At 40.5% G+C, this 18,158-nt stretch overlaps 1 protein-coding gene across 2 annotated transcripts in view; it reads left to right on the forward strand.

Moving 5' to 3' along the window:
• Nucleotides 1-17,505, forward strand: part of LOC5579652 (ALK tyrosine kinase receptor) — a 119,192-nt gene extending 101,687 nt beyond the window's left edge. For both annotated transcript variants that reach the window (XM_021853768.1, XM_021853767.1), the window contains exons 4-17: nt 12,487-12,568; nt 12,634-12,795; nt 12,861-13,018; nt 13,083-13,249; nt 13,311-13,498; nt 13,558-13,723; nt 13,787-14,078; nt 14,136-14,736; nt 14,804-14,902; nt 14,965-15,172; nt 15,237-15,452; nt 15,513-15,582; nt 15,645-16,571; nt 16,626-17,505. In XM_021853768.1, the coding sequence (XP_021709460.1) occupies nt 12,487-12,568; nt 12,634-12,795; nt 12,861-13,018; nt 13,083-13,249; nt 13,311-13,498; nt 13,558-13,723; nt 13,787-14,078; nt 14,136-14,736; nt 14,804-14,902; nt 14,965-15,172; nt 15,237-15,452; nt 15,513-15,582; nt 15,645-16,571; nt 16,626-17,153 (3,864 nt within the window). In that variant the 3' untranslated portion in view covers nt 17,154-17,505. The remainder of the gene's footprint in view (nt 1-12,486; nt 12,569-12,633; nt 12,796-12,860; nt 13,019-13,082; nt 13,250-13,310; nt 13,499-13,557; nt 13,724-13,786; nt 14,079-14,135; nt 14,737-14,803; nt 14,903-14,964; nt 15,173-15,236; nt 15,453-15,512; nt 15,583-15,644; nt 16,572-16,625) is intronic.
• The last annotated feature ends 653 nt before the right edge of the window (nt 17,506-18,158 follow it).

The following is an 18,158-nucleotide window of genomic DNA, read 5'->3' on the forward strand; positions in this document are numbered from 1 at the left end:
CATATAAAAATGGGTAAAAATACATGTGTTAATAACTTGAAAACTAATTGGCTCAATCAAATCGTATTTGTTTTGCTATGTTTGTTTATATCCTCCTAAATTATGTGCGATTTTTCCTCAAAAATAATTATGCAATAAAAACTAAAATTAAAAATAATAATAAACCTTCGAATTGTTTAGTGGAACACCTATAAATAAATGAAAACCGAATTGAGAACTATATCATTTTATTCCACTACAGTTTGTATCCTTTGACAGTTACGCATAATTCGACCTCCACTATAAGGCCGTTGTCAGAGTCGTGTACTAGACTCGAAAATTAAATTAATTTTTTAGAGACTCCCTCCAACCTCTTTCACTCACTTTACCTAACATATACACTATCACTTTTTAAATCACATAGCCCTCCTTCAAATGATGCTTGAACGATGTTTCTGTTAAGGTTGGTAACATGGAACTAATTTATTTTAAATAACTGGAATCATTAATTTTATTCCTAGAGCTAAAAAGGAAACGTCAAAATATTCAGTCTGCGTAAGCAGCTTTCCTAAAAATTCATGTAAATTTACGTCATATGTGCCCGACAGCTTGGACGTTTTTAAGTGCAAATAATTACCATAAAATTTCTTCTTCTTCTTTCTGACGCTAAAGAAGCCTGCTTCTCAACTTCTCATGAGCACTTCCACAGGTATTAACTAACAGCTATCTTTGTCAATCGACCAATGTTGCATGTGTATATCGTGGTACGTTATACTCTACGCTCAGGGAAGTCGAGAAAATTCCCTTTACGAAAAGATGCTCGACCGGCTGGACTCTAACCTACGACCCTCAGCATGATCTTACTTAGTATCTGCGGGTATACCGTATGGCTATCTGGCTCCCAATATCAAATTTATTTTATTTTATGTTTTACATCGAGTCTATTTGCTTAAAATGGAATTTAAGTCATTGTAATACAGTAGAGACCCGATTTTGTCAGTCCCCCGATGAATTTTATGCTGACAAAATGGGGAACCTGACAAAATCGGGACATATATTTTGTTTCTGTTTTTTTCAAATTTTAACATGTTAATATTTGCTTATGAACTACGTTTACGACCTACATAGCTTTTAAAGGGGGCGAGGGACATGGGCGTAGTCAGGTTTTTTTTTGTTTATCAGGGGGAGAAAAGCGGCCCTCACAATTTCATTCTCAAATTTCACGCCAAAGGATCCCTTTGATCGGCAATTTTGCTCTGGCCTGTAATACAACCGGCATCAATCTGAATCTTAGTTCTACGTAACCGTTGAATTATCTAAGCATTTTTCTTACAGCTAGACAGCTGCAAACAGTAGACTTTTTGATTTTCCATGAGCTTTTAAAGTTTCGCAATCGGTGTGACCGTTAGATTACTAAGGAAAATGTAAAGCTCGACCATACTCGTAAGTTTTGTTTTTTCTTTCGTTTCGGTTGCATGTACATTTTTAGCTGTCAATCCTACCGTGGAAAGTTTCCTGGAAAGCATTATGTTCGATTATAGCCTTTAAAGGAAGCATCACACGAATCAACGGACTAGCATGCAACGCCAAATGGCACAATCGTAATACGTATCTGACGAAAAAAATACTGCAGCGGGAATTGAACCTATACTTCTTTGATCGATACTGCTAGTTACTTTGCAACACTATACGCACGGCAATAAAGTACAGATTTTTATTTTTAATATATCAGCTTATCTAAGTCTCAAAAATCCAGATTAAGACAATATATTTTTAAACGTAAAAGGAATGAAACGATATTTTTTATATGAGCGAATAATCTAGACTCCATAACTTCATACATTGTTTAATAGTGAAGTAGACTATTTCAAACGCATTTCATACATCATAAACAACATATTTGCGAGTAATACCAGCAGGGGCCTTCCTTAGCCGAGTGATTAGAGTCCACGACTAAAAAGCAAAGCCATGCTGAAGGTGTCTGGGTTCGATTCCCGGTCAGTCCAGGATCTTTTCGTAAAGGAAATTTTTTTGACTTCCCTGGGCATAGAGTTTCATTGTACTTGCCACATAATATACGAATGTGAAAATGGCAACTTTGGCAATGGAAGCTCTCAGGTAATAACTATGGAAGTGCTCATTGAACACTAAGCTGAGAAGCAGGCTCTGTCCCAGTGAGGAGGTAATGCCAAGAAGAAGAAGAAGAAGAAGAAGAAGACTAGCATCAATAGTATGCCATTTAAAGGACTCTGTGGTTTGGAAGCAAATAGTAAGTAAAGGTTTTCAGCTTCAGTTGTCAAATTTCATAAAAATTATGGCAGAAATTGAACCGGCATACATTGTAGAACACCAAAATGGATTATCGCGTCAACATGGTATTGATCGATTATCAAAGCAAGGGGAAATTAAAAAAATACTTCCATTGTTTTAAGTCAATCTAAATCCTCCCCATGTCCACTATCACGCTTTTGCCCACATGCACTGTCGCACTTTCATACACCTCTACTCCCCTAAATGAATGACGTAATTTTTGAACGTTCCCCTAAACTTTTACTTTGTCTTAAACTTTGCTAAAGGAGATTTAAAACATTAAATGTGATTCCCAATCTATTTCAAATATGGACGTATAAAAAATAAAAGTTTTTAAACCAAAGCTATGAGTTTCTGTTACATAGTTTTCGAACGGTACATCATCCTTATGATTCAAATGAAATAACTCATTCATGTTTTAATGCAATATTATGCACTATTGTGGACATTAGAACCAGATTCAGCCACTTAATTCGATCAAAATACTGAAAATGAAAATTGGTAGTCTACAACGAACATCGACCGGGTAAGTGCCGGCACCAGCACAATTGTGCTGGTCCCACTTTGTCCCTCCAGAAATATTTGCTGTGTGAACCAATTCTCATTTGGTCTTCACCATTTCAAAGAATGACTCTTTCACTCTCGATTCGTAATTGTGCATACCTAGAAATAACGAATAGTTGAAAAGTTGCGACAGATAAAACTTCTTCAATTCTTACGGTGTTTGTTTACTTTTTGTTTACCCTGAGCTGGTGTTTTCTAAACACGATGTAAACAAAAGCTGTTGTGCTTGATTACAAGTATCAATGATAATTCAATAATCGAAATCGAAAAAGTTTAGTAAAACAAGATTTATTGGCTGAAATAGTCATTCGATGTCAAGGGTGCCGAACAGCACAATTGTGCTGGTTCGTCCCGAAAGGGATACAAGAATAGTAAATTGACAAGGAAAGCTCCCAGTCAATAAAAGGCCTATTTTATTAGAAGCCCATTTACAAATTTCGTAGCGCTGAAGGGGGCAAAAAACGTTGTGGGTGGTTGTCCTCAAAATGTTACAGCCCATACACAATATGTCCATACAAAAAATAATACGAGGGCGTGGGTAATTGTCAAAATGGCAATTTTTGGCGTTATGAAATTTGTGTATGAACCCATGAACTGCGAATGTGCCCACTGAACTGATAAACAGGCACTGTCTCAGAAAGAACGAGAAGAAGAAAGTTGCCAACAAGACATTTTGAAAGAATAGCTAACAAATAAAAGATGGGAAAATATTTCACCGACGAATTTTACCTGTCATTAATTACCAATTTTCATTAGAGACGCATTTTTACCCGCAAAACCAGATACTGCACTGTATCTCGTACTATTCGGGGTAATGGCTCATTCGGGGTAGTGGCGTTTTGGGTAATAGCGTTCGGGGTAATGGGATGGAGCATCTATTTCCTATCAATCTAATTGTGAATTAGTTTGTAATTCAGATGGCCTTTATCACTATGTAATTGTCGAATTTCTGCAATTTTGAAGAAAGTATTATTTCAGTTTCCGTCTAAAAGTTATAGCCATAGCGCCATAATATTCTTAATTACATTCACACCGCTCACATGAAAATGAGACGGGGTATCTAATAAGGTTGATCCATCGATTTGGGACACTTTTCATGTTTTGATATATTTCTGTATGAAAGTGCGCACCTATAATCGGTTCGCCCCCCAATTCTGATGGCTATTTACGCCTATTAATGCGGGAATACTTCTACGAATACATCAATAAATTCGCTAAGAGAAAGCTTCACATATTCTGCAGAAATTCAATCTGGGATTCCTCTACATATTTTCTTTTAATTTTTAATGAAATTTCTTAAAAAATCAATAGAAAATATTTTTTGAGATTCCCCAAGCGAGTCGAGTACGTATAGGTATTTTTAGGAATGTGTAACTAACCTTTGTTACGAACGCTCAGTCACAAGGACTTCCAACCCACTTAGAGTCGGCACAATTTTCCAAGGATTCGCAAGAAAAGTAAAAGGTGAAGGTGCAATTACGGTTTGTAGTCATAGGTTCCCTAACATCTACAGCCCTATCTAGAACCTACTAAACGGTTTTACTTACGGCTCTATAGTATGTGGTGTTAGTGTAGGGCCCTGATGACGCTGCCTGATGCCAACCTGCCTGCTGGGGTTTCGTCCTAGCATACCGTCACCTTTACGCAGCCGGAACTGATTGTGCGGTTCAGCACGCTGCAGTGGTTTCAGTCATGGACGAAAAAAATCATGCTCACTATACCGTTTTGATTCATATTACGGACAGCTTCAAATTCCGGACACTCTACTTTGTATGGGAAACATTTCACGCGAAATGTTTCAATTTTTGCTGTTCAAAAGTTCTCAATTTCAAAGCTCGTTTTAGTAAACTTTTTCCATAAATATCTTTGAAAATTTATAATGTCCAACTACCTTAGATGTCTCTTTGGTGGTTTAACGATTTCGATTGATGATTTGACTGTTTCATTAATGATTATCATGAGCTGTCCGGAATTCGATTCAAAGTGTCCGGAATATGAGGCAAAAGTGAGGAAGCGTCCGGAATAAGAATCATGAAAAGACCACACATTTTGATTTATTTAAAATTATTGAAGTTGCTGAAGCGTATTCTTCACCCACCGTTCGAAAGTAAAGGGCTTCCGACGCTCGATAGCGCTAAGGAATCATACAGAATGATTTATTTTGTATGCTCTATGCTGGGTTATATTTCCCTGAGTCCTTAAGTGTCCGTAATATGAATCAAAACGGTACTCAATTAACTGAATTTAGGCCACCATCAAAGTAACCGCACCCCCACCAATATGATTGTACCAATGAAGATGGCACAAAAGTAGATGGGCAAAACAAACAACGATTCCCGTATGTCGTCGGTGTTTTTGATTATCAGAAGCAGAAGAGTGTCAGTTTTAGCAAATTGATTATCAATGAGGTTCAAATTAATTAAAAAATATTCTGCTATACGGGTAATAAAGCATCCGATGCACGGAATGGATTATATTGACGCGTTTTTAGTGTGTCTCGTGCAAAAATTACAACTTCCCGAAGCGGAATGTAAAAAAGTCAAGCTGGATAGAATGAATATCATTTTTTGTTTCCGATTATCAAAAAGCGGTTGAGTAGCAGCAGGTTAAAAGGAAACTGGCAATTTCGTCTCTGGTTTCTGTGACCAGTAGGCGAATTCCGGCGCGTATTTTTTTCGAAGAAAAGAAATTTTTCTTGCTGGTGGATTATGGAAGAAAATTTCTTGTCTTCGAAAAAAATGTGCGCCGGAATCCACCTGCAGGTTACCATCCGAAAATTGGAGCTTTTATTAGGTTTTCATCCGAAGTCACACCCGGAATGGGATCTATACGAGCCGGACAATATCTTGATCGGGTCCGCCTCACTATGACCTTGCCTAATGGCTGGGTTGAGGTTTGAAGTAGTTCAGCACCATCATGCGGTCACAAATCGCTCAATGTCGAAAAGAAGAGCTCCTGAGGAATTTGATCTTACTATTTTGGTTACTATTTTTGGATGAATTTCTAATCGTGGAGAAATTCTAATATGAATTTCTGTAGGAATTTTGATGATCTCAAACGAGTTTTCAGGTTCTTGGAGTAGTTGTTGGTGTTCATTATAAATGAATCCTGGCCAGTGTCACGAAGAACTTCTATCAGAAATGAAAAACAGAATTTAAAAACTCTTTTCAGAGATATCTCTGAATGGACTTTTGATAATATTCTTTTAAGTGTTTGGTTTGTTGATTGATACTTTTGATAAGAATTTGTATGTTTGTTTGTTCGTTAAAACGACAGGAAATGGTCGTAGTAGTTGTTTAGGTTTTTCGCCAGCAGCACTAGGCATACAACTAGGGCAAAAGTATGTCAGCTGACCATAACCATGAAGGCTACCACCCACCGAGCTCCCAAAACCCACCACCAGATATCTGGTAGGCTACCTGTGGTAGCATGGCATTCGGGCGGCCATGAGGGGTGGCGAAATGGGGCCATTGAAGAAATCCCGAATGGAAAAGGGAAATGACCGATTCACTTGCCCGGATACAGCTGAAGAAGCTAGTCGCTAAACTTAAGTTATAAATAAAAAAGTTAAGTTTTAGAGAGCAGTTCATAGCAAACAAAGATTTATGTGAGGAAAATGTTTGTGAAAGTGGACACCAGGTGACCAAAAAAAACACACAATTTCTATATTACCGTTGTTTGAAACCAAATTCGTGCACCCCATCTAGAGGAAAAAAATAGATGAAGAATTCCTTGAAAAAATCCTGAATTAATTCATAAAATATATTGCCAGTACCGTTTTGACTCGACATCCGGACACCTTAGCACAAAGGTAGGATGATTTACTACGGCTTCGGCACCATTCGACTATTATCGGCAACCAAATTTCAAACGCCAAATATACCGAATTTTTCTATCTAAACCAGGGGTTCTCAACCGGTGGTCCGCGGACCCCTAGGGGACGTAAAACAAAAAAGTTTGCATCGCAGCGCCACCTATGCGGCGAAATTTCCAACTAACTTTTATCGTCAAATTGAAGAACAAACAAATTCAAGATAAGTCTCCTTTGACACCAACCCAGAAAAATGCACTCCTAAAGCGCTAGAAGGTTTTGTCTGGCTAAATTCTGCTCCTGGCCCAGTGTGGAATGTTAGTTCAACGTCTACTTAAGAAGATACAGGGAACCCAAACTTTCTTCATAGCCGTCACTGGATGAGGAGATTGTGAGTAGGGTAGGGTATATAGGAGGATGAGCTCAATTCGACAATTTAGAGCATTATTGGTACCATATGATATAAAGTACATAAATATAAATTTTGAATTTACCTTATATATACGAACCATTAGCGAAAGAAAAGTTTTAATTAGTTAGATATTAAAGAACACATATGTAATTTCACTGCACTACGCGATCAATACACTATCACTATTCCAAAGCACTACGCGAAGGACGCAACTGACACGGTTAATCCTTCGCAGCAAGCGTCGCGGTTGAAGGATCACACACTACTTTAAGGAAACGATGTCTAATAATATGTTTATTTTTTTTGTTCTTTCCGGATTTATTGTGAAATTCTTTAAGGATACACGAGGATTTCTTAAATGTTTCTGTAAATCTATTTAGATGCTTGCCATGAAACCCTTCCACGAAGTTTTGCTGAATAAAATTTAAGTTACTATCAAACATATTGTGACTGAAAAAGCTTTAATAAAGCTTACTAATGTTACTTGGGATGGGAATAATACTGCCGAGATTTATTATTGGGATCTTGACCTACGTTTTTTTCAGGATTTTGACAAGATATTTTCTCAAAGTTTTTGGGTTATCTATTTATTTGGGCATGACTGTTAAGAATATCTATCGATTTCAATATCAACTATTTTTAGGGGTCCGTAGGGTGATTGTAGAACCTCAAAGGGGGTCGCAGCTACAAAAAGGTTGAGCATCACTGATCTAAACACACCAATGAAAATAATCAGATGATTCTTTGTTCCGTCAGACGAGATTTCCAAGACTGAACAAACAATAACACCAGAGATGTCATCAATTCAAATGAATACGCCTCGAAATGAAACTGGTTGGAGCTGCCGAACAGATTCGCCTGCAGTTTTTTTTGGAAAAACTGCCGAAGAGAATAAGGTTACCGACAATAGTCATACTGGTAAGAGGTGTTCGAAACGTTTCTAAAAAGCTTTTATCAAGACTGACCGTATGAATCTTTCGAGAATTGAGCAGCGCATAATATGTTTATAAATGTAAGCAGCCAAGCACGTAATTTGTCTACTTATATCCGAGAAAATTACAAAAAAGGGCGGCATAGACTTAGACTTCCGAGAATACGTAAATTTCCCTAACTTGAAAGTGACATTTTGATAACAAATAAATGGATGAAGGTGAAATAATTTCATGGAGCTTCAAGTTTGTCGTGACTCATTGACGATTTTTCACATAAAATAGAAATTTATAATATGAAAATCGTATAAGTAAGTTAAATTAGTCCATGTCTCTTGCTTCGACATTCGATCAAAAATTTGAGTTTTCTTCAAATTCCGGACACTTCAGTATTAATAAATTTAGCGATATTTTATACATAAACATGCCCAAAACTAACTATGACATTCTTTCCATTAAGAACTACATAAATTCTTCAAATTGACAATGCTCGCCCGCTCATCAAGCACTTTGTCAGATTACAGGTTGGTAATCGGACAAGATAAGTCCGTCACGCAATAACACAAGACATTACCGTTTTGATTCATATTACGGACACTTAAGGACTCAGGGAAATATAACCCAGCATAGAGTATGCAAAATAAATCATTCTGTATGATTCCTTAGCGCTATCGAGCGTCGGAAGCCCTTTACTTTCGAACGGTGGGTGAAGAATACGCTTCCGCAACTTCCATAATTTTAAATAAATCAAAATGTGTGGCTTTTTCATGATTATTATTCCGGACGCTTCCTCACTTTTGCCTCATATTCCGGACACTTTGAATCGAATTCCGGACAGCTCATGATACTCATTGATGGAACAGTCATATCATCATTCGAAATCGTTAAACCACCAAAGAGACATCTAAGGTAGTTGGGCATTATAAATTTTCAAAGATATTTATGGAAAAAGTTTTCTAAAACGAGCCTTGAAATTGAGAACTTTTGAACAGCAAAAATTGAAACATTTCGCGTGAAATGTTTCCCATACAAAGTAGAGTGTCCGGAATTTGAAGCTGTCCGTAATATGAATCAAAACGGTATTTGAATCATTCTCGCTCCCAATTTTTCTATCCAACACTGAAAATGATTAAATAGGTTGACCCGATGATTCTAAACCGTGGAATTATAAATTTCAGAACAACCGGGAGAGGTTGACGTCGGAACAATCATCACTTTTGCACTTTTGTCCGGCTTTTGATGCAAACATTTTGTACCGTTTGCCTCCGTTACTACATTATTTGGTTTAAGATTTCGTAAAGCAACTCAGCAAGATTTATTAAAATGCAAAGGACTATCGCTAGTACAGATAGATGTTTTAACACAGTATCTAAATTTTATTCTTCTATAGTATAGTACCGTAAAACGGGGTAACTTTGATAGTTTTTTCGAAGAAAACTTGAATATTTTTGCATGCTGTTTCAAAGATTTACAATTTATATTTTTAAAACAAGTACTGGCATCCTAGCTATCGATTACAGTCGATAAATTGGCAAAAGATTCATTTTGAATGGATATATAATTTTTCATATAATCGAAAGTTGGTTTTCTGTTTTGGGGTAACTTTGATAACGGAGTATGATTCGAACAAAATTGAATGAATACATAGTAGATCAAACTTCTCGGATGTCCAATGCTACTATGGACTGACACGTTCACACGATCAAACATAGTTGTAAAAACTATGTACATTTTTCTGCTAGACACAAAGTTTTTAATTTTTCAATTATGAACAAGCTTTTATAGACACACAGTTGTTCGAGGGTTTTGGAAAGATGTAATGTATCACTGATATCTTGTGGATTCTGAGCGGCGGTTAACGGCCGGGGAACAGATTCACGTGATTTTTGTTAAGACACAGCTTGAATATTCACCGTGTTCACTAATGTTGCCTTTCTTATATAATTGTTATCACACGTTCTATCATTGAGGAAATTGTAAAACATGTTTTCAACATGTCCGGCATTTGAAGCTTCGCGATTTAGTGCTTTGAAATCCGGACACGGAGAGTTTTCGATCAAAACAGCAGTTTTGAGAGTTTTTCTTCAATTTTCACTATATTCCGACATGAATGAAGGCTGAATCTTCCATTTGGATTAAAAAAATACACTTTAATACGCTTCATAAACCTTAAGTAGCAAACTAAACATGGTTAAAAAAAACTGTTGCTGTTGGCGTGTTTGTTTTTAGATTTTATTTTATTTATTTTTAATGCCTACTAAATGCATTTACATTTTACACGGAGCATTTGATTAATGTAATCATTACAAATATTTACATTCATGTTAAAATGCTTCCAAGTTATCAAAGCTTCTAATGTTCAAGCTGTCCGGCTTTCGAAGCGTCCGGGATTTTGTTGCAAAACGGTATTTCCCAAAATCCGGACATAGATATTTGTTCAATTAAAAAGATAGTTTTGCTCAAATTCCAGTCATTCTTTTTGAACACAAAACTCTATATTAAAAGCATAACAAATAGCACAAACACACTTAACTTATTAAAAACACAAATATTGCCTCAGCTGTTGGGCAAATGGGCTCTTGTAGCTAAGAATATTTGCACTGCAGGTGACACGAAATTTAATTTTATTGATTAGATTTTTAATTTCCAGGCTACTTTGATGGTGTTAACTTCTAAATGAGCCCAACAACTTATATTTTAATCTACGTAGAAAAGTTATGCTAAAACGCACATTAAATTTACTAAAATACAATAATTCCTCAAGGCTTTTGGAACGTCCTGCAATTCGAAGCTAAACGGTATCCCTGAATCAATTCCTTGGATGTATCATTAGTTGAAAATACTTAGTTGAATCCAAGAAAAACTGAAAATTTTGGGGTGGTTTAAGGAGGAATTTCAAAGCAATTAGTTTGATAGACTACATCGATGTGTTTTTGGAAGAATGCAAACTACGCGGAGGGGAAACTAAACATAAATACTGGAAAATCTCTACATGAATCGTTCTACATTTTCCTGGGGGATGTTCTGTCGATTATTTTGGAATCTTATAAGGTGTTAAATGGAACCGTGCTTTGTCTCTTTCCACCTTGCTTTCTATTTCTAAGGTAATCCTTCCGCTTCCAATTCCTTTGGTATTGTATAAACGAACCTGAGTCCCAGGACAAAGCCTGGGTGGGAGCAATAGTGGTTCCCAACCTAAGAAATTTTCCAACAACCAAAGCGCGTTACGAACTCCACTTTGCTCGCTATGAAAGAAAATAAAGTGGATGTCCTCCATCGTTTTATGTTTTTTGTGAAAAGGGTTCAGAGGTTGTGTATAATGAACGTTTTGTGTGAAATTCGTTACTTAATCTTTTAGGTCGCTTATGATAGACATCCGATTGTTTTTGCCGTTGTAGGTCATATCGAGGTGGCAGTTCTTTTATTTTTTTGTTTGAGCGCAGTTTAACTTCATCCGATATTGATCATAGTCGATATTACCTAATGTCAAAGAAGTGCCGTCCATCAATTATGTCGGTCGATTTGTGATTCTGTCTGGTGTGGTGATCTCCAAGTGTATCGGTACGGAAAGATATGCTGGTAGTAAACGCTACGAATGACCATTTTCTTTGAGCAGGTCAAAGAGTCAAACAGTAGGTGGTTCTCGTTTGCCAGCGAGTAAGAGCTGAACTTCGCAATAATCAGTCTTAACTCCCTTTTCTGGCTTTCTGAGCGTTTAAATCTCCTATGATGATTTTGATGTCGTGGCTTGGGCAGCTGTCGTACTCGCGTTTGAGCTGGGCGTAAAATCGTCTTTTTAATCATCAGCTTACAGAATATACTACACACGAAGATCCGACCTCTGATCCTCAACTCACACATTCTCTTGTAGATCAGCTATTAGCTGATCATACGTCTCTGCATATCGTCCATCACTATGAGAGCTGTGTGATGTGAAATCTGACTTCTCCATGAAAAGGTTAAAGCGGTCAGACGTACCGATGTGATTTTACCTCTTGACATGCTAGTCTTCAACTTTTCTAGCTACAGTTCATTTCCGAGTTGTTCAGCATAATTTTGGATAGCTAGGAGAGAAAGAGAAGTGTACGAGCACAAGATGTACGTGAACTCACACACAATGGAACAAGAAGTGCTGCTGGCAAGTACAATAGCCTTCCCTACGAAGTAATGCCAAGAGGCAGTTTGACTGAACCGACAGTAGGCTCAACAGGTGAATTTGAGACCCAGGAAAATTTTTTAAGACCCAATATATATTCGGCTTGGAGCCGGCCTTTTGAAACAGTATACCAATAAGAACTTGTTTAGTTACTTATTGAATAAATGGTAATTCTTGTAAATCTGAAGGAGCGGATACCCAGCAGTTCTTGGTAGTTCTGAAAGATGTATACACTGCAGTACATTCGTCCTATTCAACATGACTCATCTTCAACTGTTTTCGGTTATTTATTAGATCACTAATTGTTCATGCTTTTTACTTGCAGTTACCTGTTTGTATCAAGACCCCAAAGATTTGCGACATCACCGTAGATTGCGATGAGGAAGAAGACGAAACGCTCAATTGTGGTAAGTATCGAGCAACAACGGCTTTGTGACTGTACCAGATTCCTATAACTAATCATGTATTCCAGACAAAATTCCGTTCGGAGGACGTTGCGATTTCGAAAGCAACTGGTGCGGATGGCAAAACTACGGAAACGCAATTCTGTCGTGGGCGCGTCACTCAGGACCAACCCCAACCGAAAAGACCGGACCGGACTTCGATCACACATTCTGGCAATCCAATACCACAGGTAAAGACGATTCTGCAATGTTGGGTGTTCTTATGTCAATCTAATGATGTTGTTGAACTTTTTAGGATATTACATGTTCGTCAACATGAACCAACACGCTAATGACAGTGAGAAGAAGACACTGGTTGGACTGGCAAGTAATGCGATCATGAACAGTGTCATCTTCAATCCTCCTCCTCTGGTGCACACTAATGCCTCTTCACCGTTCCGCAACTCCTGTGTGGTAAGATGCTCTTGAATAGCTGAGTTTAACAGTGAAGACTAATTATGGTAAAATTTATTAACAGGTCCGCTTCTACGTTCACCAGTTCGGAATGAATCCGGGAAGCATAAATCTATCCAGTGTGGAAATCAAGGAGAAGGAAAACGTCACGACCACCCTTTGGTGGAGTTCCAAGAATCTTGGAGACGACTGGCAACGAGTTGACATTATTCTACCGAACATCACTACGAAGTACGAGTTAATTGATCATAACATAGCTAGAAGCATAACTATTGCCTTTATTCCTCTGCAGATACTATCTTCAATTCGAAGCACGCATGGGCATGCGGATCTACTCGGATGTTGCCATCGACGATTTCTCGTTGAGTCCGGAATGCTTCGGACTCAACATTCCGGCCGAACATCTGGATGGGTACAACTATTGGGACCCACGAATCGGTGGGATCAAACAGCCGCACAAAGACTTTGTCGGGAAGTCATGTAAGTTCTAACGCGTCATCGTATGGCTACAGTGATTACTAATGGATCTTTGATTGTAGATATCGAGCTCAACACGTGCGGTGCTAAAGGGCAGCAAGGGCCGACTCCAGCCGACTGTCTGGCATCGTACAATAATACCGAAGCGTTGAACGCTATTCACGTGATCGACAGCCTACCGTTCAAGGGAATCCAGGCATGGAAGGTCCCCAACGAGGGCTATTATACGTAAGTGTTTTCAGAGGGGCTTTGATGTTCGCATCGATGTTCACCATCGCTCTCATATTGCAGGATCATCGCGAAAGGTGCCGGCGGGGGTCTCGGTTCTGGAGGAGTCGGGTCTTCCAGGGGAGCGGTGGTGTTGAGCGTGCTGGAGCTTCACAAAGACGAGGAGATCTACATTTTGGTGGGACAGAGCGGCGAGCATGCATGCATCAAATCGATGGGACTGCGGGACGAGACTTGTGAGCCGAAGAATAAGCAATACCCTCACGATCTTTACTTCTCAAAGACGCACCAGGTGAAGAATACAGTGATCGAGGACGGTGCAGGCGGAGGTGGTGGAGGAACCTATGTATTTTTGGTGAGTTGACATACGTCACTTTCTGCGAGCTGAATCTAATTGACCTTATTTGAGCAGCTCAACTCTGCCAACACTGCTGTGCCGTTGTTGGTAGCAGGCGGAGGCGGTGGTCTCGGCGTAGGACGTTACTTGGACGAAGACATTCAGCATGGCAAAAAGTTTATTCCTGGGAAGAAAGATGTATCTGGAACGGCTCATTTGGAAGCGGAACGACATGCTGGACCAGGAGGAGGTTGGCGAGCACAGGCGGACATGGCTCTGGATCCAAAAAACGGGGCTTCTCTGTTGGAAGGAGGTCGCGGAGGAGTTCCCTGCTATCAACCACGTGGAACTCATGGGCAGGGTGGATTCGGTGGAGGCGGTGGTGGCTGTGATACTGGCGGTGGAGGTGGAGGCTTCTCTGGTGGAGACACGATGATCAACTCAACCAATGGACAGGGCGGAAGTTCTTTCCTGGCATCGAAGCGGAACGTGCCGGAGTTATCGATGGAATATTCTGGAGCGAACAGTGGCCATGGGTCGGTTCTTATTATTCCAGCTATCCAGGGCTGCGGCTGTGACTATCGCTGTGTGGCGCTCGATGAGTACCGTTCTACTGTGGGATGTATCTGTCCGGATGGATGGACGCTCAAACCTGATAACTATACTGCTTGTGAATGTAAGAACATCGACGAATTTGATCTGGACAATACAAAATGACTTATGGTTCTCTTTCTACCTTACAGTACAAACTGAAACCTTAGAAATGAAGTACCTAATCATGTTCTTTGTAATAGTTGTGATAATTTTATGTGCAGCACTGGCTAGTCTAATTCTCATCTTATGTGAGTAACTTAGTTGATTCTGTAAACTTGGAATAACCTTATCATAAACGTCCTTTTCGCAGATAATCGCTATCAACGTAAACGTCAAGCTGCTCTCCGGCACAAAATGTTGCTCGAGCAGGATCTACAACTAAGTCGATTGCGCAGCACCGCAGATGACACCGGACTGACCAACTTCAATCCTAACTACGGTTGTGATGGCATTCTGAATGGGAACGTCGACGTCAAGAGTTTGCCCCAGGTGGCACGTGAGAGTCTGCGGCTTGTCAAGTGAGTTACCAAGAAGGTTGCCAGCCGTATGTTCTTCTAACTTACAATTATTTCCGTTCTACAGAGCCCTCGGACAAGGAGCCTTTGGTGAGGTTTACCAAGGTCTGTATCGACATCGTGATGGAGATGCAGTCGAGATGCCTGTGGCGGTGAAAACTCTGCCGGAGATGTCTACCGGACAAGCCGAGTCGGACTTTCTCATGGAGGCTGCCATCATGGCTAAGTTTAACCATCCGAACATTGTGCACCTGATAGGTGTCTGCTTTGATCGTCACCCGAGGTTTGCGTCATGGTCCGTAGATAGATGTTTCTTCAAAACTGATTGCTTATTCTATTATAGATTCATCGTTCTTGAGCTACTCGCCGGTGGTGATCTGAAGAACTTCCTTCGGGAAGGTCGCAACAAACCTGTAAGACCCGAGTTCAAACAGCTCCGTGGTCAACCTTTACTAAACACCTCCTCTTCCCACAGGAACGTCCATCTCCACTCACGATGAAGGATCTCATCTTTTGCGCCCTGGATGTGGCCAAGGGTTGTCGTTACATGGAGAGCAAACGCTTCATCCATCGTGATATTGCCGCACGGAATTGTCTACTTAGCAGTAAGGGTCCCGGTAGGGTCGTCAAGATTGCCGACTTTGGGATGGCTCGCGACATCTACCGTTCCGATTACTACCGGAAAGGTGGCAAAGCGATGCTACCCATCAAGTGGATGCCACCGGAAGCCTTCCTGGATGGTATCTTCACCTCAAAGACTGATGTATGGTCGTTCGGTGTGCTGCTTTGGGAGGTATTCAGCTTGGGTCTGATGCCCTACACCGGACTTCCGAACCGTGATGTAATGCAACTGGTAACGGGCGGAGGTCGACTCGATGCTCCGCCTGGCTGTCCCAACGCCATCTATCGCATCATGGCCGACTGCTGGAATCCTACGCCCGAGGAACGGCCCACGTTCTCGAACTTGCTGGAACGACTGACGACCTGTACGCAGGATCCAGAGGTGATGAACGCTCCATTACCCAGCTTCTTCCGGCCGCCATCCAATGAGCGTGACACTACCATAATGCGACCACCCGGCAACGACGACTTCTGCCTGCAGGTTCCCAATTCGTCGGACTATCTCATACCACTTCCGGGACCGAGAAGCGTAGCTGAACGGTTGCTGAGCGAGGCCACCGGTGTGACCATTCCCGACACCATGGTAACCTGCAGTGCTCCGAAGAACTCTTCTCCACGGATGATGAACGGTCCCCAATCTCAACCTCAGGAGGGGAAATGCTGGGAGACTTCCTTCATCCGGGAACATCCAATCGCCGTAACTTCTGCCGGTTCCATTTCAACTCAAGAGCCAGGCATGTTGGTCATTGAGAATGGAACTTTGGAGGTTCCCTGTCCAGTGGTAAGTCGTGTTGTAGTCGCTCGATGTTCTCCATTAACATCTCTCGTATTCTAGGTGGAAAAGCTGATTTCCCTTGAAACGCCGCAGCAAACGCCGACCAGTATACAACCGCCCATCTCGTTCAGCACTCCGATGACCAACTCGATCGGAACGGGTGGACCGCTGAACGGCATGGTGCCGCACTGCAACGGACTGAGTGGGAACTCAAACGGAAACGGTGTGATGCCAACGCCGATGGATCAGATCGAAACGGCCAAGCTGCTCAACAGTATACCGCCGCCGATAACGCTGGACCCGTCGACGTTGAACAAACAGCAAACCGGAGGGGTGGGCGGAACCTCGTACGCCAACATTCGGATGATGAACGCGAATGCGCTGAACAATGGGGACATGGGTGAGAAGATAGTTGGTGGGCGGGGTAATGGCGGTGGAAGTGTTGGAGTCGGAGTTGGTGGTGGTAGTCACCATCACAGTAATAGCAGCGGGAGTGACAAGAGCGATAACCGACCAACGGCGTTCACTATCCAGACGTTCAGCGATCGGTACATAAATAATGAGAACCATTCGGAGATTAGTTGCTAAGGTGGGTTATAGTTCTGAGCGTAAGGGATACGGGTGGGTGAAGTGTTTTCTGGAAATCGGGATCGGAAAGGATTAGGGTGCTTGTCGTTTTATCTGTAGAGAGCTATCAAAGGAATTAGCGTCTTATGCAGGGCCATGCCCAAGTAGTCAACCTCGGTCTCTACCTGCAACCATTCACGACGTAATTGATGGTCAAATCCAAGCTGTCTTCCTCTTCATAGACACTAAGGCCAGCCCTAAGCCAGATATCATATGGAATCAAGTTGCATATGATTCTCTCTTCTTTTCTTCTTTTTGGCGTAACGTCCCATTTGGAACAGAGCCTGCTTTTCAGCTTAGTGTTCTTATGAGTATTTCCACAGTTATTAACTAAGAGCTTTCTTTGTCAATATACCATTTTTGCATTAGAATATAGTGTGGCAGATACGAATATACTATATGCCCTGGGAAGTCGAGAAAATTTTCAACTCAAAAATATTTTCGAGCGGTGGGATTTGAACCTACGACCCTCAGCTTAGTCTTGCTGAATTTCCTGGATCCCTTGGTCGTATCCTAAATATGTCTCCAGTTACAAACAAGGCAGATATCTCATTTGTACACCGAAAGCTCAATTTCGAAGCAGCCTTATTAGTTTCGCAGGAAAACCATGTTCAGACGTTATCTGGCCAAAGGTGCTCTCGCAACAGACAGATGTATAGTTCGCAAGCTAAACTCTGGGAATTCATCTAGGGGCATTCATAAGGAATATCCGATTCGTTGATGATTAACTCTCATCAAAATAGATCAGGATGAAGGAATTCATAGATGGCCTGAGTCTGTCAGAGAAAATACGTTTCATACAGATTCCTCAATTGTTTTTCAAAATCATCTTCCAATTTCAGACATCTTTTTAAGATTCTTTCATGTATTATTCCAGTGGTTTCATCGATAACTCATTCAAATTTTTCTACTGTCAAATTTTCAAGAGTTCACAGAATTTGTTTGATAGAATCTCTCTAGAAGTTT

This window comes from Aedes aegypti, chromosome 3 (genome assembly GCF_002204515.2).
Source record: "Aedes aegypti strain LVP_AGWG chromosome 3, AaegL5.0 Primary Assembly, whole genome shotgun sequence".
NCBI lineage: Eukaryota > Metazoa > Arthropoda > Insecta > Diptera > Culicidae > Aedes > Aedes aegypti.